Source organism: Syngnathus floridae, chromosome 12, assembly GCF_059516105.1.
Source record: "Syngnathus floridae isolate MCC-2025c chromosome 12, RoL_Sflo_1.0, whole genome shotgun sequence".
In the NCBI taxonomy this organism is placed as follows: domain Eukaryota; kingdom Metazoa; phylum Chordata; class Actinopteri; order Syngnathiformes; family Syngnathidae; genus Syngnathus; species Syngnathus floridae.
In genome coordinates this window covers 2,559,488-2,580,629 of record NC_142424.1, presented here as the reverse complement: position 1 = coordinate 2,580,629, position 21,142 = coordinate 2,559,488, and the positions used below count along the sequence as shown (strand labels likewise).

General features: G+C 41.1%; 3 protein-coding genes across 3 annotated transcripts in view; 2 read left to right on the top strand and 1 right to left on the bottom strand.

The window, feature by feature from the left end:
* Window positions 1–9,134, bottom strand: part of LOC148389470 (uncharacterized) — a 32,617-nt gene extending 23,483 nt beyond the window's left edge. The window contains exons 1-9 of the mRNA XM_088391852.1: window positions 8,886–9,134; window positions 5,069–5,098; window positions 2,977–3,076; window positions 2,103–2,220; window positions 1,821–1,944; window positions 1,343–1,416; window positions 1,206–1,263; window positions 870–899; window positions 262–472 (exon numbers count right to left, since the gene is read on the bottom strand). Of these exons, the coding sequence (XP_088247978.1) occupies window positions 262–472; window positions 870–899; window positions 1,206–1,263; window positions 1,343–1,416; window positions 1,821–1,944; window positions 2,103–2,220; window positions 2,977–3,076; window positions 5,069–5,098; window positions 8,886–8,907 (767 nt within the window). The 5' untranslated portion in view covers window positions 8,908–9,134. The remainder of the gene's footprint in view (window positions 1–261; window positions 473–869; window positions 900–1,205; window positions 1,264–1,342; window positions 1,417–1,820; window positions 1,945–2,102; window positions 2,221–2,976; window positions 3,077–5,068; window positions 5,099–8,885) is intronic.
* A 531-nt stretch (window positions 9,135–9,665) lies between these two features.
* On the top strand, window positions 9,666–12,024 carry stoml2 (stomatin (EPB72)-like 2). Its single transcript, XM_088391865.1, has 10 exons — window positions 9,666–9,855; window positions 10,115–10,267; window positions 10,339–10,438; window positions 10,512–10,570; window positions 10,637–10,738; window positions 10,808–10,942; window positions 11,012–11,156; window positions 11,257–11,336; window positions 11,418–11,546; window positions 11,610–12,024. The coding sequence occupies exons 1-10, from the start codon at window positions 9,814–9,816 to the stop codon at window positions 11,709–11,711; spliced, it is 1,047 nt and encodes a 348-aa protein (XP_088247991.1). The 5' UTR covers window positions 9,666–9,813; the 3' UTR covers window positions 11,712–12,024.
* A 398-nt stretch (window positions 12,025–12,422) lies between these two features.
* On the top strand, window positions 12,423–18,403 carry pigo (phosphatidylinositol glycan anchor biosynthesis, class O). Its single transcript, XM_088391861.1, has 11 exons — window positions 12,423–12,598; window positions 12,694–13,172; window positions 13,330–13,473; window positions 13,543–13,666; window positions 13,886–14,045; window positions 14,525–14,707; window positions 14,779–16,360; window positions 16,428–16,631; window positions 16,826–17,010; window positions 17,093–17,163; window positions 17,413–18,403. Exons 1-11 carry the CDS (start codon window positions 12,585–12,587, stop codon window positions 17,540–17,542), a joined length of 3,276 nt encoding a protein of 1,091 aa, XP_088247987.1. The 5' UTR covers window positions 12,423–12,584; the 3' UTR covers window positions 17,543–18,403.
* Window positions 18,404–21,142: the final 2,739 nt, after the last annotated feature.

Here is a 21,142-nt window from a genome sequence, read left to right as displayed (position 1 = left end):
GGAGGAAAAGAGAAAACAGAAAAGAAGAAGCAGAGCAAGAAACAAAGCATGCAAACAAAATGTTGATCAGTTGGAAAAATTTCATGCCAAAGTAAAGACAGGATCGCATGCAAAAACAAAATAATCATAAATAATAATTCAAGTATTAATTTACTAAATTGTGATTAATAATTACTGTAGATTATAATTATTATTTGAAAAGTATCATCATAAAAGTGCTATAAAAAAAAATGCAAGGTGTGATGTGTACCGCTTGTGTACCTGCTTCTCTGGTCTCGGTAGTCCAGTTCGAAACTGCGCAGGGAATCCGTGCACGAGTCAAACTGGCGGTGTGGCCGAGGCCCGATGGGATACTGGTGCACGGAGGAGTTGGGCTGAGTTGTTGTATGGTAACGTGGCGGCAAACTGTTACTAGTCTCGCTGCGGTAGTCGCTATCCCGGTCATCGACTGCACTGTCCTGGTCATCCAAAGCTGCAAAAAAAAAGGAACATCTTATTCCCTGAAACACAAGTGATTTTTTTTTTCTCCAGGAAAGCCTTTTAACACTTTGGTTTACAATCAAATTAATCCTAAAGCTGACAATGTAGCTATAAAGAGATACATGAATAAAAGAGTAATTTCATGGATACAAAAATTTAATTAAACAACACGAAGCAAGGAAAAAAAAATAGAAAAGTGGGAAAGGGATGTTGAAGTAGGAGAGCAGGTATAAAAAGGAAATACTGGCAATAAAAAAAAAAGCCATTTTCTTGTGATGTAGGAAATGATTTGGACACATTTTTATTTCAACTTTATATAGACAAAATGAGGGGGATATGGAGGATTGGCTTTAGGGGAACATTTTCAATCAAGTGCTGCTTTTACATACTTAGTGAGCCAGCCCATCCGAAATAGTTGCCTGATGAAAATATAACAACAAGTGAAAGTGAAAACAAAATTTTGTGTCTGTGTGGAAGAACTGCGAATACCCACCAATGAATGTCAGAACTTCTGTTACCAAAACTGACATGCAAGAAAACCTTTAACAATGTCATGAGGCTGAATGAATCGACTGTAAACCTTGACAAACAACACTTGGAAGAATGAGGACTACATTTTTCTATAAAGGGGGTGCAGGAAGGAAGAACAAATGCATGTCAAAGCCTGTGCGATACAAGAAGGTAAAAATGTCTCCCTCCTGTGGTTAAAGGTAGAAAATACTTACAGCACTGGGAAGCTGTGGGGGGCAACGGATGACCGTCAATGTCGTCCGGAAGAGTGTACTGCATGTGAGCACAGTTATCAGAATAAAAATAGATTCTTTTTAAATGGCCTATTTAAACCTATTCAAAAAAGTCCTACCTCATCATGAATTTCCGTGGAATTGATTTGTTCCAATTTGTCTGTCCAGTACTGTGCTTCATTTTCAGGGATGTCTAGTGGCAAAAAATATCATCTGGATTTAAAACAATTTAAGTCGAGGCCAGAAAGGGACTTTAAAGATAAATGTACCACTTTGTGTAAACATTCTAAAAAAAAACAAAAGAGGTTTACACAAGATATTCTTGTATTAACCAATAGGAAAACAGGCTGCACGATGACGTCCTCAAAACTGTGAGTCATGCCCCGGGCAATTTTGAAACCAGCTGCTGACATTTCAGTCCTTTACGATTGTGTGGGTCATGGCTGATTTGCTCCAGGTTAGCACGAGTAGCCAGATTTCTACTGATTTTACAATATCAACACAACATGAGTATAAATAATAATAATGGCTGAAATAGCATCTATGTGATTAAACATGAGGGAATTCTTGCAGAGAGATGATTTTGAAATCTCTCACCAAAAGGCAGCTCAAAGCGAGTGTCCAATAAGAGTTGATGAGGGGTCGGGTTCTTGGTGCCGTATATCTCATCCGCTTTCATCAGGACCTCTGAATACAATAGAAGCCATTCTCCTTGGCCCTCCTGCAATTGAGAACAGTTTGTTTAATTTCCACAAAAGAGCAAGGAGCCGGGGATTCCCCTGGCATGACCCGCCCCGCGGTGCAATGCAATCATGTGACAAAAACAAATGTGAAAAAAAAAAAAAAAGATTGATATATATGGCTATTCACATTTCTAACCTCCTCCGATTGTTGAACACGCTTCAAGGGGATCCAGGATGTCCCCACCATGGTGTCCCAGATGAGGCCTTTGTTCCACACCTCAACAATAAGCCCGAGATCCAACCGGTTGATCTCACTGTGGAAAAAAAATGGAGTGCACCGAAACGTCACAAATAATGTCGCCAAGATTTGACATGAGTCACAATCTTATTTTTTTTCAAATCACTCTTCAAAGAGTTGGAATCCACCCTGATGCTGGCAATGAAATGGATATTAATTTTGAAAAGGGAGCGGCAGAACAATAGCATTTGCATGCTCGTTTCTTTACATCTTTTTCTGGGCCAATCAAAAGGAAGATGAGAGGAAGGTTAATCAAAGCGGACAGCTAATTGACAAAAAGCACAGGAGGGGGGGGGGGGATGTTTAGCATCCAGTATCCATGGTGTCCAGGTGCAGGAGATAAAGGCTTTTTGTGTCATGTCCTCCTCAAACAAATCAGTCATGCAATGAAAGTAATTTGAAGCGGCACATTATCATTCAAACTCAAAACAAATCTTCTGCGATCCGTATTTGTGCTAAACGTTGAGCACTGTTACCTAAAAGTATCTGCGCTTTGCATACAGCATATTGACGGGAAGTGTACTTAATATTGTGGCGTGTAAAATATAACAACATGTGACATCATCGTGATTCATCAGGTGTCGGCTTTCAATGAACGCAATTCTCTTACTGGTATCGGAAAGTCTGGAAAAACAAACAACGGCGCGGTGCGAGTGTTCACAAAAAACAAACACGCTCGCCAGCTCATGCTTGAACTCTGAACACCACGGCTACTTTTAAATGATGTACGGCGAGGAAATGAAATAATAGAGTAAAAGATTTATTGACTTACAACATGAAATCTTGTTCCCAGGATGGCTGATCCCCTCGCACGGTGATTGTCGTGCTTTTGACATTCTGCACCTTCAGAGTCACGTAAGTGTTGAATTTATCTGGAAAAAGGTTCACAATCACGTCATGCACAATTAGGGTTGACATTATTGGATATTTTTAGAATTATTATATCTGCTGATTAATTGAATAATCTTTTGAAATTGATTGCAATGGTTTCCAATTGTCTTATTTTGATTCAACCCAGAAGATAAATTAGTCTGCTTTCCTGAAGGACCAAAAAAATCAGAGAATTGTTACTTTTGAGAACCTGGAATCAGAATATTTGCAATCTTTCATTAAACAATATTTTGAAACGATTACTTGATTATCAGAATGTTGTCAATTCATTTTAACACCTCTGCACATTATACATCCAAAACTTTTGAATGCTTAATTTTTACAGGTGGGGTTTGTCACAGATAAAAAAAAAAAAAAGAAAATCCTTTAAGACGGAAAAAAATCCTGATACGTAAGGGAGCGCCCTGTTTCACAAAGTCCATCTTGTAAAGAAAAGAAACGCCTCTCTTTAAAGCAACTCAGAGCAAAGTTAACCTCCTAGACGGGATTTTAAAAAATATTTGGACAAACCCATGCATGGCGCACACACACACTCACAAACTATGGGAAAAATATACAATGCATCAGCTGCTTGCTTGCACTTTGACATATGACTGAAATACATCCAAAACATTTACCCTGCCTTCAACAACAGTCACAGAATGGATTCCGAAGACACACAGCAGGATTATTATTATTATTTTTTTTTTTCTGGTACTCCCAGAGTGGAAAAGCGTCGTCCTGTCTAAAATCGACACAAGTGACAAAGCACAGACCTAATCAGTGTCTCAAGGAGACAGACGGCAAAGAAAACACAATACTACATAAGAGCCTGGGGGATGCAAAAAACAATTATTTATAACATTAGCCTAAAATTTGTGATCGGCTGAATAGAAAAGATTCGATAAAGGACGAACATGTATGGATTTGCTAACATCCACCAGAAGCTGGCTGTCCAAATTACACTGACCTAGCACAGGGGCCATTTTTTTTCTTTTATACCAAGAAGCTCGACAGCCCACATTTCTTCAACCATTAAAAATCAATGCCGTTTTTTTTTTTCTTCATAAATTAGTCAGGCAGTCGGAAGAGTGACATTTTCAAGCCTGACCTCTTATTGACAACGAAAGACATATCCTGCTTTTCATGCTTTACGGGTCAATTCATCACTCTCCAGTCTGGCTCAGAGTTGAAAACACGCACTGTAGTAACCCAGCAAACACAAAATCTCTTATCAAGCTCAAGTTTCCTGAGGGAGTGAGGCGGAAAGGAAGTTCCAGAGTGAAGCCGAAGTGTTGTGGAAGTACAATGGAAAAAGTTTTGGAATCATTTATTGTGTGCTTTATATCATGCTAACCTTTTTAGATCCAGTTTACCTTGTGTCTAAGAGAGACAAAAGGATTAAGTGACTTATCCATGATGTTTGCTTTGGGGCAGGTGTTACACGTGACGTGATCCAGGGGAGGGAAGCGCCTCATAAAACACACACAAGACTTCTAAAAAACGTTAAAGCCAGAGGTCGGTTAGTAATTACGGGTGAGGAGTCAAACGTCACTGTGACATTTGACGTCACCGTGTCGGCGGCTCCGGTAAAACGGTGTCGCTAGGCTTAGAAGATAGGTGTGAGGTTAAATGAGGGATTGGCACGGATGGACAGCGAAGGGATTTGGAATGAGCGGCTAGTGATCTTAAGACGTGCTGGCAAGCAAAGGATGCAAGGTTGCAAGATTTAATGCAAAACCGTGATGCCTGACATGGCTAAAAAAGTGTCAGACACAGAATTAAAAAAAATATATATATATATATTATATGGACATAATAAGTCTCTATTGCAGTTTGTGCTTCTCATCAAGTGTTAATCCAGCTAGGATGAATTTACCCGACCTGGCTCACATTTCATAGAAAACCTGCCTGTTAACAAAGCAACCAAAAGTAAATATTGGAAATGTGTGACCATGCGGAAAAGAAACGTTTGCCCCCCCCCCATTACTCACCTGAAGGTCCGTGGAGCTTGGCTTTTTTCACTGCAAATGAAGAAAACAGAACAGTTTTAGTTTGGGAACATAATAAAGGCATTTTAAAATAAGTCCGAAAAGTAGCACAAGTCACAAACACTCCTGAAAACAAAATTCTTCTATGACAGGGGTGTCAAAAAAAAACTTTTCACGGGCCGCATTGTAGTCATAGCTTCTTTCGGAGGGGCCATTATGACTGTCAACCCAAATAAATGTATGAGCACCTCATATTATATACAGTAAAAGCTACAAAACAAACTGACAAATAACTTGTTTTCAAATCAGACGAGTAAAAACTGGTCAAATATTTAAAAAAACATATGATTGAAAATGAACACAATTTTAAATTCTAGTAATGACACACGAATTTGATGCACAATTTGTCTTCACGGGCCATATAAAATGATGTGGCGGGCCGTATCTGGCCCCCGGGCCTTGAGTTTGACACCTGTGGTCAAGGGAATTTAACAAATGAATGACGTGTTCATCATGTTAGCAAAGTCTACTGCTATTCTTGTGTTTATTTCTGTTTTGATTTGACATGTTGCCAATCTCAAGATACCACCGACAAAAATAGGCCAAAAAAAAGTTAGGACACTTTATTTCCCTCAAAGTTGCAGTTAAAAAGGACAAAGGTTATGGCCAAAACTTTTACCTTCGACAAAAAATGTAACAGGATTTAAAAATAAACTGTACTCAATTGTATATGCCAATTGAGCGGATTACTTACTGGCAAAACAATCACACGAGTTTGCCCACATTTTTGTGCTTCCCCAATTTGTCCTTTGTTCCATTAAAGACAATAGTGGTTTGGAATGTGTCCAAGCTAGATGTTGCCCGTGACTAAAAACATCAGGACTCAATTGCTATTGAAGCCCGGCAGTGTGATTAATATGCAAAAGGAGCCATGACTCGGAACACACGACTGCACAAACAGGCACGACGGATACGTGACGCGTTTCCATAGAAGATGCAGCTTTCCAAAAAAGAGCTGGCGTGAGATGTTTAATTATTTTATTGCGGTAAATAAACGTCTTCAGAATCACAGTGGCTTCCACAGAAAGAGAAACAAAACAAATTTCAGAATGATATCCGGGGTGTTTTCCATCAAGACTTCAGTTCTTGTTTTGAAATACGTAAAATGTCCATAGACCAAACTATTTTAAAATAACAAAAATAATAAATAAGAAAATAAATTTTAAAGTAACTCTTGGGTGTTACCTAATCAATTTGAAAATATGTTGAAACAAAAATACTAAACAAAAATTGTTTTTTTTTTTGCTGTGGTTTATTTTTAGACCGCCCATCTTTATTCTCCTCTATAGAACAACGTTTGTGAGATTGAAGCGCTTTAGAGGGGATTACTGGTGATTGCTGTAGCAGTATTCGGGGCATATACCCTCTAAACCTCTGGAGCCTTCGATGGCAGATGGACCCAAACAGGATGATGGAAGGACAAACGTATTTGAACGTAACATCTCGTGCTAGGTGATTCAAATCTTTAGGATTTCATTAAAAAACTGGGTGTTAGAATGTTGAATGCAAAATGTGACAACAAACATAATTTCAAACTGAGATCACAACTGTGGAAAAAGGCCAAAACAGGAGCAGAACTAATTAAAACCACAAAGTATTTTTTGATTGGTTAATTACAGAGTGTGAAGAGGTGAACCATTGAAAACAAAAAAGATCCTTTGTCATACTTTCAGTTTTATTCTGTCACAGCAGTACATAATCAGCAGCTGTTTTCATTGGAATGACGTGACTTCATTGAGGCCTGAAGGCAATAAACGGTCGGGCGCTAATGGTGGAAACTGATGACTATCATGGTCTGGCCAGGGCCTCTGTGAATCTATTAAAGTCACTCTTTGACTGGGTTCACTCATTGCAAATATTTTTTCCCGGCAAATAAATTTAAGCAAGTGGTGTTCCTCAATATTTCGTGTCTGGTCTGTACCTAGCATAATAGTGCTAAATCCAACACATAAAAATAATTAGGGTAAATTGTATAAATAATAATATAGCATAAATAATTAGATTTAAATAATTATTTGATTATAAAAATATCTCTAAATTATAATTATATTATATTTATTATATTTATAGAATTTGATTATAATTATGAACATTTAAATAATTATATCTAACATACGATTCTTCTCAAAGATAATATGTGTAACCCGGTGAGTCTTATGTATGATTTTTTTTTTTTTAATGGACCCATTCATAACAATATGGTGGTCCGTAAAATGCAATATTTAATTTCTTAGCAGTATTCCAGTTTAAGTGTTTGCATTGGCGATGTCAAATGTGTTTTAAGTGACACATTTTAAAATGAAAACCAAAAGTAACTTGTGCATTTCTTGTAAGCTAAATGCTAATTTCCTTTAACTGTATTTACAGGAAAACTGGAACAGGAAATGACGCTATATTCTCCTAATGCTGCTGGCAGCAGTGCACTTCCACTGGTGCTGGTGGCTACCATCAGGTGGAGCGAGACGGAGAGCATGAGAGAGAGAGAGAGAGAGAGAGAGAGAGAGAGAGAGAGAGCGCAACAGATGGTCAGGGGATTACGTCCACAATCTCTAAGCGCTCTCCCTGCCTCTGCCTCTTTCTCACATAATTCCACTATGCTGCTCCTCCATGCACTAAACCTCTCCGTGTGCAGTTGTATCATTTCCACAAATTCATACTTTACTAAAATCCCAACACTTGGTATTTAAAATACATTTTGAGAGAACATCAAAGTTTAATTTGGTTGTTGCTCCTCATTGAGATCAAATGTAGACAACCTACAACAATGCTCGTCTATTCAACCCTGTCCTTGATGGACGGTCCAATTGTCACCCTCATGCCCACTTGTTGTGATAAATCACTTGTGTGTTAAGTAACACATCGCCATGGAGATGGAGCTTCTTGACCCAGCAATAAAAAAAAACAAAAGCAACATTGTCAAGCTACTGTTATCACAGTGAGTCACCACATCAGCAAAACACACCGGCCCCAGCTTGAGCCACATCTTTCCTGTTATCTTGGACGGCATAACACCTCCTGCTTTTTATTTGCCAACATAATAAATCAATTGGTGACACTCAAATACAGAACATGGTCCCAACTGCAGACAATGGCTCTTGATTACAAGGATTCACTTTGAGCACGTTGCACAAACATTGACCCTAGGGGACAGTCTACCAAATGTCACATCATGAATAGACAATCGGGTGAAAGATGGCGACCTGCACATGCTTCATCATCCTGTAAGGAAGTCTATTCCGACTAATGCCAACAACCAGATGAGTGCTGGAACTAGAGTTTCATCCATGACTTTTTTTCCCACCTATAAATAAGACTGATAACTGAAATACACAACCTTTGCGCCAATGAATATACAATTTTGGTCTAATATAATTAAAATTTTGTGGGTTTTGTTTCCCCTATAAGACCTTAATCCTCCATACAGTACTTTTGTTTGGCATCCTAGTTGAAGTGGATCAAAATGGAGAGCAGCCTGACACATTGATTATTGCATAATATGATTTACAACTGCAAAAAGCTCTTTATCGGGACTTTTTAGCCTTCATGCAAACATATGTTTCATTGTGCAAATCAACAAAATACAAACGCTTGCCCAAAACAAAACACCTTTAACAATAATAATATATTTCAAAACGCCACAAATATAAACTATTTTTTTTTTGTCAGAAACCCGGACAGTTTTTATCAGCATGTCAAGATTAAGTGCAGTGAAGCGCTGATGACATAAAGCAGGTTTTGACCCAGTTTAAGCAAAACTTACCTCTCACACAAAGTAACGACATGAGCGCTTCCAACACCAATCCGGTAGTTTTACTCACTTTGGAAAGAAAGCAGACGCTTGAAAATATTTAAGCGAGTGTGACAACATGATACCCGCTATTAATTCATTATCGTAATCGTAGATGCTTTTGCGCAAGGTAAATTGCAGGTGACTTCCCGACAGGAGCAATCAAACTGCAGGATTATTAAAAGTATCTTCATGCAACCGACTTGCTGTCAATTTGAGCAAACAGAGGGCGGGTACAGGAGAATAAAAACATTTGAGTAGCGTCTTGTATAGCCAATAGGCACTCGTTATTTAGACAAAAGGCGTGATCTGTCAAATAACTCAGACCAATGATAGTAGAGCTGTTTTGCTGAAAGAAACAGGTGACGCAGCCAATGTCTGAATAAATCTGGATTTATGCCCCTAAATGAACCAAGGTTTTGATTAACTATGGCGTAAAGTATGAAACACAAAAGCCATGCATTAAAAAACTTAAAATATTAAATCTCTTGAAAAGTCTGAAAACATCTAAATCAACTCAATGGCGCCTCTACGTGCATAAAATTATGTACTACATCAAACTGAGAGTAAAAGGGCGAAAAACACATGTGGGTGTTGACAGCTATATAAAATCAAAGTATTTGCTGGCTGAATAATCAAAATAGTTATATTTTTCTGCAATCTATATCCTTTTGTTTTTATTTCTTGACTTTGATGTTGTAGATGTTTGCTGGGAACTCATAGGAACTACAGACGCCACCTTGTTTCTCGTAGTGGCGGACTTTCTACCGTTGCACCAATGATGTAACTTTCCTGATAGGTCAGTCACAGATGAGTGGCGAGTTTCTACGATCGGAGTCTCGTTACATTTAAAAAATCCAGTTACATAGCCCAATTCATTCATTCCCTTTCAGTTTACATAATGATACGAACTCTGTTTCGCACCGGCGGCTCTCTTCTCCAGGTAAATAGTGCATTTCCTGTTTTCACTGGTCATTCATTTACCTGTGGTGAACACGAGACGATCAACTTATCAATGTGTGAAGTATTTTATTTTGTCACCATGCTCAATATCTAATTAGTTAGGAATTAATATATTTTAGTATATATGTATCTATGTAACTGTATTGTGCATATATTGCACACACTTAATACTAGTAGTAATAATAATGCATAGTATTCATCTATCAATCTATATTCATATGTGTGTTTGTGTTTTCTAGCAAAGCCGACAAACAGTGCCGAGGTTGTGGGTGTCCCCAGTTCAGCAACGATGGGCGTCCAGTCTGCCGATAAACACGGTGGTTCTGTTTGTGCCCCAGCAGGAAGCCTGGGTGGTGGAGAGAATGGGTCGTTTCCATCGCATCCTCGAACCGGTGTGTTTCACCTATTTTGTCCAATCTTAAACTATATGAAAACTAATGCTCTCCTGCTTGACCTCATCTAGGGGTTAAATTTCCTCATACCTATACTTGACCGAATCCGCTATGTGCAAAGCCTCAAAGAAATTGTCATTGACGTCCCCGAGCAGTCTGCAGTATCTTTAGGTCAGTCTTTTACTTTGTGAAAACTTGTATGAAATTGGTTTGGGTATTTTTGTAATTGAAATTTGTTTTGCAGATAATGTAACGCTACAGATTGATGGAGTTCTGTATTTAAGGATCCTGGACCCTTTCAAAGTAAGATTTTAAAATGCATGTGACCATTTTTTTCTGGTTCTATTTTAATTATTTTGATAATTCCAGGCTAGTTATGGTGTTGAGGATCCTGAATATGCCGTCACGCAGCTGGCTCAGACCACCATGCGTTCAGAATTGGGAAAACTCACACTGGATAAAGTGTTCAGGGTAATCACCTTGTTTGTGTCCCATCTTTAAACAAGGACATAAGAATAATCTAGATTGTTTCCCCTTAAGGAAAGAGAGTCCCTTAACTCCAACATCGTTCACTCCATCAACCAAGCCTCAGACGAGTGGGGAATCCGTTGCTTGCGGTATGAAATTAAAGACATTCACGTTCCACCTCGTGTGAAGGAATCCATGCAAATGCAGGTGAGATGGACATTTGAAACTTGCTATTCATCTAGAAATGATCTGTTGACCATGCACAACGTTCCGTAGGTGGAGGCTGAACGCAAGAAGAGAGCCACAGTGCTGGAGTCCGAGGGAATGAGGGAATCGGCCATTAATGTTGCAGAAGGACGAAAACAAGCTCAAATTCTTGCCTCGGAGGGTGAAAAGGCGGAACAGATCAACCAAGCGGCCGGTTAGCTTCCATATTCGCTTTTGGTTGAAGTGATTTTTTTAACGTCAATAATAAATTTGCGCAATAATTAATTTCTTTTACCAAAACTATTTGTCTCAAGGTGAAGCCCAAGCAGTCTTAGCCAAAGCTGAAGCCAAAGCCAAGGCCATCCGTCTTCTATCCGATGCCCTCACTGAGCAGGTGAAGAATATTATCTTTTTGGTTTAGTCTTTGCATTGGGTTATCTCAATTTCAAACCTCTCTGATATTTTTATCTCACAGAATGGAAATGCGGCAGCCTCACTCAGCGTGGCCGAGCAGTACGTGTCGGCATTTTCCAAGCTCGCTAAAGAGTCCAACACTGTCCTTCTCCCGTCAAATGCTGGGGACGTTAGCAGCATGGTTACTCAGGTATGAACAGACACAGTGGTTTCTGAAATTGTGATATTACTCATGGTGTTTTCTCGCCCTCAGGCCATGGCCGTTTATGGTACATTAGCAAAAGCAACGCCAAAGATCCCACCAGCAGAAGTGGAGGAGAGTGAAGATGTTTTGAATCAGCCGGAATTGAAATAGCACAGGACACGATCAATGAACTCACAAAGCAGTTGGATGTCTAAAACTTGGAGTTGCACGAGTGGAATTTTCGCCGATTGTCACATCAGCAATTATTTTGATGACAGTGACTTTTGGATGCGTGTCATGTTTATGATTTACCTTTGTTTTCTGGAAGTTACGAGCTCCGATATTAATTTGCAAGCTATTTTGGTTCATCAATGCTGAAAATTTGATTTTGTTCACTCAGTTAAAATTTGTTAAGAATGTTTTTTATTGGAAAAACTTTCCCTTTGTTCTGTGGTTAGTAAATAAACACTGTGCCCAACCTTCACATCTCTAGTCAGCCCTTGTCGATGGATTTATTTATTACATTTCGAAGTGATGCTGTAGTGCTTTTTTCCTGTCTAATTTGTTTTATGCAAAATTACAAATTTAGTGAATACAAGCTGCAGACATTGATCCAGGTTAAATTTTTCTGCCTTATTTTGAATGAGAGTACAACTGTGAAAATTATCCACATTTTAGTTATAAAGAAAAGTTTCAAATGAGCCCTTTAACCTGTATGTAGTATTTCACATTAATTTAAGACGTTTTGTACAAATGGCTTGGAACAGATTTTCTCATAGGCACACAACAAAAGCTTTGGATTTTTCCTGCAAGGTAAAAAGAAGGGGTAAATTCTATAACTACAGTGCATCACGGAAATATGTCCGTACAGAAATTCTTTGCGCTTTGAAGTTCCTACACCCGGATATCGTCTTGACAGTCCCGAACGTAGTCCTAATGAGGCTGGGGTTAAGCGTGCCTGTGTATACCTGAAACACCTAAACTCCCCTGGTCCAACCCAACAACCGTCAAGTCCGCCCCCTGATCCAAGGAGGGGGTGGCAGAATGACGATCACAAGGTCAGTGTGTCAAACCGAGGCGACCCCAGACCTACAACTGGATGACGCGAACATTAATGGAAACAAATAGTATTTTGTCTTTTAACTGTTTATAGGATGAAAGGGCTCCGGGTGATCTCCTTGCTCCTCTGGGTGTGTGCGGTGTATTTTGTGGGGATTTACCTTTTTGTGGGTGGATTCCTCCTGGTTCGACTGGAGGTGAACCGTACCAGCACCTGCGGAGACGTTCTCGAGCCAAGGGGAGAATCGAAAGACTTTTGCGGGGCAAAGCCACGTTTCCGCAGGGCTGTCCTCATCATCATCGACGCCCTCAGGATCGACTTTACACGCTTTGACCCCAACAACACGTCGCCACAACCTTTTGAAAACAAGATCCGTGTGATTGACGAGATGACATCATCCAAGCCTGCCCAGTGTCGCTTGTACCCCTTTCGTGCTGACCCACCTACGACCACCATGCAGAGGATAAAGGGATTGACTACTGGGTCTTTGCCCACTTTTGTAGATATTGGTAATAACTTTGCATCAGCGGCCATCACTGATGACAACCTTATCCACCAATTTGGTCAAATTGGTGAGTAGTGTGTAAACATGCATAATAACAAAACAAAAATAGTAGTAGTAGTAACAAAAACTTTTCGGTGCATAGATGGATGTGCATGCATAATAATAATAATCAAAGGCAAATAAATTATGTTTTACTTCTGATACTACGCCACACTCTCTCACAGGTAAACGCATGGTGTTTATGGGTGATGACACTTGGGAAAGTCTTTTCCCGAAGAAGTTCCACCGTTCTCTGCCCTTCCATTCATTTAACACGCACGACCTGGACACCGTGGACGACGGCATCCTCCAGAATCTCTACAAAACTCGTATGATTTGTTTAGTAGTAGTCGGTCTTGTTAATATTTTTCCAACGGTCCTTTTGTTGGCTTTGACAGTGGTTGGCGACGAATGGGATGTAGTGGTTGCTCATTTCCTCGGGGTGGACCACTGTGGTCACAAGTTTGGTCCTGATCACCCGAGGATGGCTGACAAGCTCATCCAGATGGATGGAGTCATCAGGTCAGACAATGATGCAACATGAATTTAAAGTTACTGATGAGAAAATGAAGCTTCAGGATGCCTCATGAACCATTTGTATTATTTCGACTGGAGTACAAAAACAACGGGTTCATGAAGCATCTTGAAGCTTCATTTTCCTTACATTACTATTATTTTGCACTTTAATTTATTTTTGCATGTAGTTTTTCAAAAGAAGCTTCTTCCCCATTGTGCCTGCAGGTCTGTGATCGACCACTTGCAGAATGACACGCTTTTGGTGGTGATGGGAGATCATGGTATGACAGACACTGGCGATCATGGAGGAGAAAGTCAGAAGGAGACTGAAGCAGCCCTCTTCCTCTATAGTTCTGCCCCACTCTTTCCTGGACCCCCATCGCAGGTCCGATCAATTTAAGAGCTGAGAATAAAACTGTTTCATTCTTTCAAAATCTATTTTGAGGTAATGAAAGAAAGTAATTACCGTTTACGCTTTGCCAATGGATGCTGGTAGTCGTTTTTTTCCACTGTCAGCAATGAATTCAGTGCACCTCCCACCAAAGTGTTAAAATGCAGAACTCATTTAACATAATTGCTTTTTAAATGGAGCATCACATTTTGGAATATACACTGTGCGCAGATTATGTCCTCAAGACAAGCAGCGGGGAGATAATCAGACATCTGCCGCATTAGACACCAAGACAAATTTATTTTTAGTTATCGGGAGCCTTTTAGGACATTATACAATAATTTAATCCTGTTGGCAGACATAAATTCTTTCATTTTCTTAAAAATCAACAATGGACCTGATTGGCTGAAAATTACAATATCTAGGGAGAGCCCATAAATAATGTTGCAACTGTTTTATATACCTCTTTGCAGGATGAACCAGATGTGGTGCCCCAGATCGACCTGGTTCCTACTCTGGCTCTGCTTCTTGGAGCACCCATCCCATATAGCAGTGTGGGCCAAGTTCTCCTGCCTTTGTTTCCTTCAGTTGGCCCTGCACAAGGTGCAGTTGCAGGTCCCACCCAGTTGGAGGCGCTGTGGATCAACGCAAAACAGGTTGGGCACAGAAGGTTGCAAAATAAATATCTATTTTTCAGTCTAAGTATGTGCGTATTGTGTTTCTGAAGGTGAGCCGTTTCCTGATGACCTACTCCGCCATTGCCAAAGACATCCCGACGGAAATTCTGACTCTGCTCAAGGATCAATTTGAAAACCTCTCGTCTGAGTATCTCGCATTCGTCAGAGAGGGCCGCTCATCCTCCCGTGAGCTGTCGGCGGCACTGCGGGCCTACCTCACCTCCGTCCAAGACGTGTGCCGAGCCACCTGGGCCCGCTTCAACTGGCTCAAAATGGGCGCCGGTCTAATCATCTTGGCACTTGCCAGCCTGATGTGTTTCACCGTGTCCGAAATGTCATCCGTGCTCGTCAGAGAGAATCACTTGCGACTAAGGACACCTGTTACGGTCGCGTTCCTTGTTGGGTTCTGCGTGTCTGCTGGTCAGCTCCTCTCATTGGGTTACGTGGAGTTAACGTGGTGCACGGCCGCTACCGCCTTCACCTCGGAGCTCTTCTTCCTGGGCTGGGCCCATCAATTCAAAAAATCTGCCGCCTTTAAAAATGAAGCTAAAGCTCCAAAGAGTGCAAGATGGAGGAACTCAAGTTATCTTCTTTCCCCACCCATGGTGGTGACACTCCTTCACTTTGTCTCTTTGTTCTCAAATAGCTACGTGGTCAAAGAAGGTCAGGTCATAACCTTTTTGGTTTTCTCCTTGGCTCTCAGTGTTCCCCTCCGTCTCAATTGGGATGGCCTCCTTCTGCCCGCTAACCAAGATCCCTCCAAGCACGTTTTGCAGCTGCCCTCGTCGCCTTCGACGGTGCGAAAAGAAAGCGGGACATTCTTAGCCTTCTTCGCGCTCCTCATGGGAAGTCTCTACTTCTCCGTCTTCTTCCACGGTTGTCGAGAGGAGCAGCACGACTGCCAGCCGTCCCCTTTCCTTTCCTCCCTCGCTCGAGTGAAGGACAATCAAGTGAAGAACCTTTTCTACATCTTCTCAGTTTTCTCCCTCACTGTGTGGACGTATCTGTTGAGGAGATGTCTCCGCCACTATGGGAACCTCAACTCCTCAGGCGGAACCGTATTCACGGCCCGCTGGATCCTACCCCTGCTTTCTGTGTGTCTGGGCCTCTACTGGGCCGTTAGCGCCTCTCCGGAGGACGGCTTCAAGAACTTAACTGAGCTCATCAAACTGGCCCAGCTGATCATCCCCAGAGCCGCCTATTTCCTCCTGGGACTGGGCCTGATCCTGATCTGGCTGGACCCCCTAACCGTGTTTGTGAAACACAGGTCCGCAAGCACGACGAAAAATCCATCTGTGCCGCGCTACCGAGCCAGCACCGGTATCAGCCCGCAAGCCGAGCTTCGCCACCTCATCCCGCAAATCTACCAACGCATGCGCCGCTCGCTCGACGACGGAGAGACGGGCGAAACCGGCGAGGCGGACAACAGACCTGCCGTGGAGGCCTACGGCCTCGGGACGGTCTACTCCGCCCCGCTGCTTCTGTTCTGCGGGCTGCTGGGATTGGGTTTGCTGCAGTTGCACCCGGAAGGCATGGCTCTGTCTTTCCTGCTGCTACTTTTGGAAATGGGGGCTCTTCTGCACATTCATGCCTCCTCAACAAGCCTCCGCGACCTGCACAGACTCAATTCTGGTGAGTTGATACCATTTCCAGTTTCCTCTTGTCTGCCATCAACTAAAATGACACCATTTTACCTCAGGTGGCTTCAACGTGCCCTGGACACCTGTCGTGCTGTGGTCCCTGGCCGCCACCCAGTTCTTCCACGCTACAGGTCACCTGCCCGCCTTCCCCGCCATTCAATGGGGAGCAGCCTTTGTGGGATTCCCTGATGGACACACAGGCACCTTACTGCCGGCTACATTGGTTACCCTCAACACCTTCGCTTCACACATCCTGTTTTCAGGTACATCTGAAAAAAAGTGGTGTTGCTTGATTTTTTTTTTCCTCTTCCTATATATAAATAAGATGAATTACTGCAAGTCATCCATATAAGGCATACGATTAAAAAAAAAAAGTGCATCTTATAAATACAGAAATTAGCATTGTTTTCCAATGGTTGAAAAATTCTCCGGACAATTACCGCTTTGTTGTATCCAGTGGGATGTCCGTTGCTCCTGTTTTGGCCCCTGGTATGCGAGGTCAGAGGAAGCAGGTCGGCAAAAGCCAGTGGAGAAGGAGGAGAGGAGGCGGTGATGGAGATGAGACTGAGAGAGAAGCCTCAACTTTTTAGCTTGGCTCTCCTGCAACTCTCCACACGCTACCTTTTTATTCTCGGACTCCAGGTACAGCGATAAAATTCATTCATACACGTTACAATATGTTTAATTGCTCGGGCCATTCTAGTTGTGTGTTTCTCCTTCTCAGGTCTTTGCTTCAATGTGTGCTGCTGCCATCCTCAGGAGACACCTAATGGTGTGGGGTATTTTCGCACCCAAGTAAGTGCCCGAATACAATTTCCCGCTCGCACAGACTCGCCGGTTTTGAAAGGCTTTTTCGGGATATGGACGCCATGGAAATGCCTGGCACTTACACAGGTTTCCACCATGCACGCATTAGCACACGCAAATTCACCTCGCAGTAATGGACCGCTGTAATAGATATTGTTGGTAGTTACAGATATCTGACGATTTCAACTAAGTGCCGTTTTACCCCGGAAGGCATTCACCTCGACTTTCTACTTTCAGGTTTATGTTTTCTGCTTCGGGGTTCCTGGTGAGCTGCGTGTGTTTGCTGCTCGGCGTCTCGTTAGTGCTGAGAGTGGACGTGGCCGTTGGACGTTGGTTCGAGAGACTCGTCCCCGAAGTGTCCAGGTAGCCAAAGCCACGCCGCTCGAGCGCGCTATGCCATTAAAGAAATAAACAAGGTGGGGGAGTTGTGTGGACACTTGATCAACGGTGTGAAGACTCGAAACCACTGACAAATTGAAAGTTGCAAGAGCAGGCTAAAATGTTGAGTCTGCTTTTTTTTTTTTATACAAGACCTGAGAGGAGTTGCACTTTCTGATTATTTTTTCTTTCCCCCATGATTTTTTTTCTATCAAGTAATCAGACAAATAATTACAATAAAATAAATACAAATAATATAATCACACTATTTAGTTTATAAATTACAAATGAAATACATGTCTTAACATCTTAATGCCTTTTCTTTTCCAACAATGTCTTTTTATTAGTCATTTATTTTTTTTAACAATGTCTTGAATCACTGTCAAGGGTGTTTTGTGTAATGTGCTGCTAAAAGTTCATAAAGCTAATGCACAATATTGAAGGCATGTCAAGCTCAGGTTGAACCAACATTGCATTTCTTCAATTCACCCCAAATCATGATTTTAATCATGTTATTGTGTTTTAGATCAAATTTATCTCTACGAAGAACTAAAACGAGTGATTGAAAACAAACTTTTTCCGTGTGTTGTTCATGAAAATAGTTTTTGGACTTGTCAACTTGAACTTTATGCACTGCTAACTATTTATACTTGAAAGGTGCTATTAAAAAAAATGAACATGTTTATTGATCAGGGGAGATGATGGAATATTTTACTACCCATCAGTCAATGTCTTTCATTCATTATTCACAAGGGACTTCCACGTTTTCAATTTCCATACTGTCTCCTATACACATTAGTGAAGCTCATGTTTTGTCCAAAAATAAATAAATAAAATCTGTCCCATTTCATTTAACTCCTTAATTTAAAATGTGAAATACTGTCATTTCCTGTTCCAGATACTGGTGTCAAAATACTGACAGATTCTCATTTCATTCATCAAATATGAAAAGAAAAAATTAATAACTCTCTACAAAGGATTTGGTAGGCATCATGATGATGAGCTTGAGGGATTGTCTCGCTTATTGACAGGCAACCTGTGCAAGCTGTTGTCTTTGTAATTAACTCACGTACTACAAAGGTCACGCATAATCTCAAAAGTCAAATGCCAACTCTGCACCAAATGATGCAGAGCTCTGACGTCAACGCTGATGGGAAACACAGATGGGCCGAAACACCTTTGCATCTACGTGTGGCACCACACAAACACACACACAGAAGCTCCAGGAAAATAAAGCCACTTTTCTTCTTGAGGCTTGTTAAAAGCACTCACTGGCAGGGCTTGTTTTCATTTTTATTTTTTTCTTCTTTAAGAAGTGATAATAGCATCTGTGCGGTCAACACCACTCCATTAGAAAAAGTCTGCTATTATCTCGCATTGAACGAAAACAAGACACGACAGGTTGGAGGCGGCCTGGATGTGAAGAACGAAATGATTTCGACTGATAAGAAAAAACAAATCTCAAGTAAACATCAGTTAAGATATGCAATATAAAATTGATTAATAAAGCTACTTCCTTATATTTTCCCTGAAAAACAAAATTCTGACATCTCCTGGCTTATTTGGAGGTCAGTCCTTTAAATCGGCCCCAGCTGTTCCTTCAGCTTCTCAGGGAACACTTTTCTGCTTGGCGTCTGTCGTAATTCCAAGTGGTGCACTTCACGCATGCACACTCCAGATGCCTTCTTATCACAGATAAGGAAGCAAAAAACAAATTAATTCCTTACATCTTCAGGAAGGATACCAAGCCAATCGCTACGTCATGTGACCAGTGTCAATTGTTTCTATTGCCCAAACTAAAGTCCCTCCTGTGCACCATCCTTCATTCACACCCCCCACTTATCACTTCCATCTTCTACACGTCTCCGGACGAGCACAGCAGTAAATAAATTTTGCTGCTCTCACTCACGTCTCGGATAAATCAGTCTCATGGGGTGCCTGCTCTGCCCACCTATCGTGTGAAATTAAACCGAGTAAATCTTTGGTTGTCTGCCTATTTCGAAAAATGTCACTGTAAGTTATCTTCTATTTTATTTTTATTTTACCCAACAGAGTTTCCTAGTCTATGATTGGCTAGCAAAATTTCCAAAGACAAAAAACACATTTTCGAAAGCGCAATCCAATCCAGACTTTTAAACTAGACAGCACAAAAACAACCCTCCTCAAATGTCACTGTAATTTCTTTGTCCTCCGACTCCCGCCACCTTAATATTCTCAGCGTGTTTGACCTCACTGCTGTGTTTGACTCCATAAACCGCTTCTCCCCTTTGGAGACCATTTCAGTTAAATATTACAACCCTCTTCTAGCTGGGATCATACAATATCTAAAATAACATTTCTTCAGGAGCAGCTACAGGTGTTCCACAGGGCTCAATGCTTGGTCCCCTTATATTTCGCATCGGTTTTCGCTTACTTTGCTAATTGCTTGATACATTGCATTTTTTATTAGTTACACTCAGTAGGTCATGATTTCAGTTGCATAACTGTAAAGGAAGAAATCAGTTGTATCTTTCATGAGTGATTTCTATCCCATGTTTACATATTTGCAGCATATAAGGAGTGACTTCTGGAACTCTCCGCACCACTGACAGCTGTCAGGCATATGCTGCTGGAGTTGCACCAGATGTCTTCTGAACTGTGTGATAAGGAGGACGCTTGAGTCATATATGTGAAATGCGTCTCATTACGAGCAACTACGAATGAAGCTCCTTTGCAGAATAACGTTTTAAAGAGCGCCAGGCCGAGCAATGATCAGGGCATTGTTGGGGATTTGCCACGGCGTGGAAGAAGAACACATTAAGATAATGGATCATTGTGCAATCTGGCGGGCTCTTCAACTTCCTCCCGCCCTCCAAGCCTCCAAGCACCCATCTTCAACCTCCGCTCGCTAATGTATCACGCAGCCGAGGCTTCCCGAACAATTGCTATTGTCCCTAAGAGATAGTAATGTTTTCTCTAACTGTTTTTTTTTTTTTTTAAATCACTTTCCTCAACTGCTCATATTTAAAAAATAATATTGCTTCATCCACTGTGCTGTCACCTGACGGCGGAACAATCATCCCAGCTTTATCGGTAAAATACAGATTTTGCTTGGAAAACAAAAATTACACTATTGGCAGTCCTGATGTTTGGCTCACATGCACTCGAGAGACATGTAAACAAAATCTTCATCCAGGTTGGAAACAACATGGCCGAAAGCAGCCCATCATATTTATGTTGTTGTTGTTATTTGCTGCCAGCAGACAGCATGAGGAGGATGAGAGTGCAAAACAATATGCTGGGGCTTCTCTCACCTCAACTACTCATTTGCAGATGGGATGGCGATCGATAGTTAGTGAGCTTTAAAAGAGCCGAGAGAGGAAGGACATTTACTAGTGAAGGAACGCAGCCTTTATATTACTGCGTACTGTATTTAAGCTTTAAAATGTTTATTTTGGGTCATTAAAAGGAACACAACTCAATTTCCTTTCACAATGAACCCTGGCGAAAAAATATCTTTTTTTTTTTATCCGCTTCCTGTTCTGCACAACATCAAACATTTTTGAAATAATCTGATTTACACAGAAAATGCTTATCAAAGTTAATATCC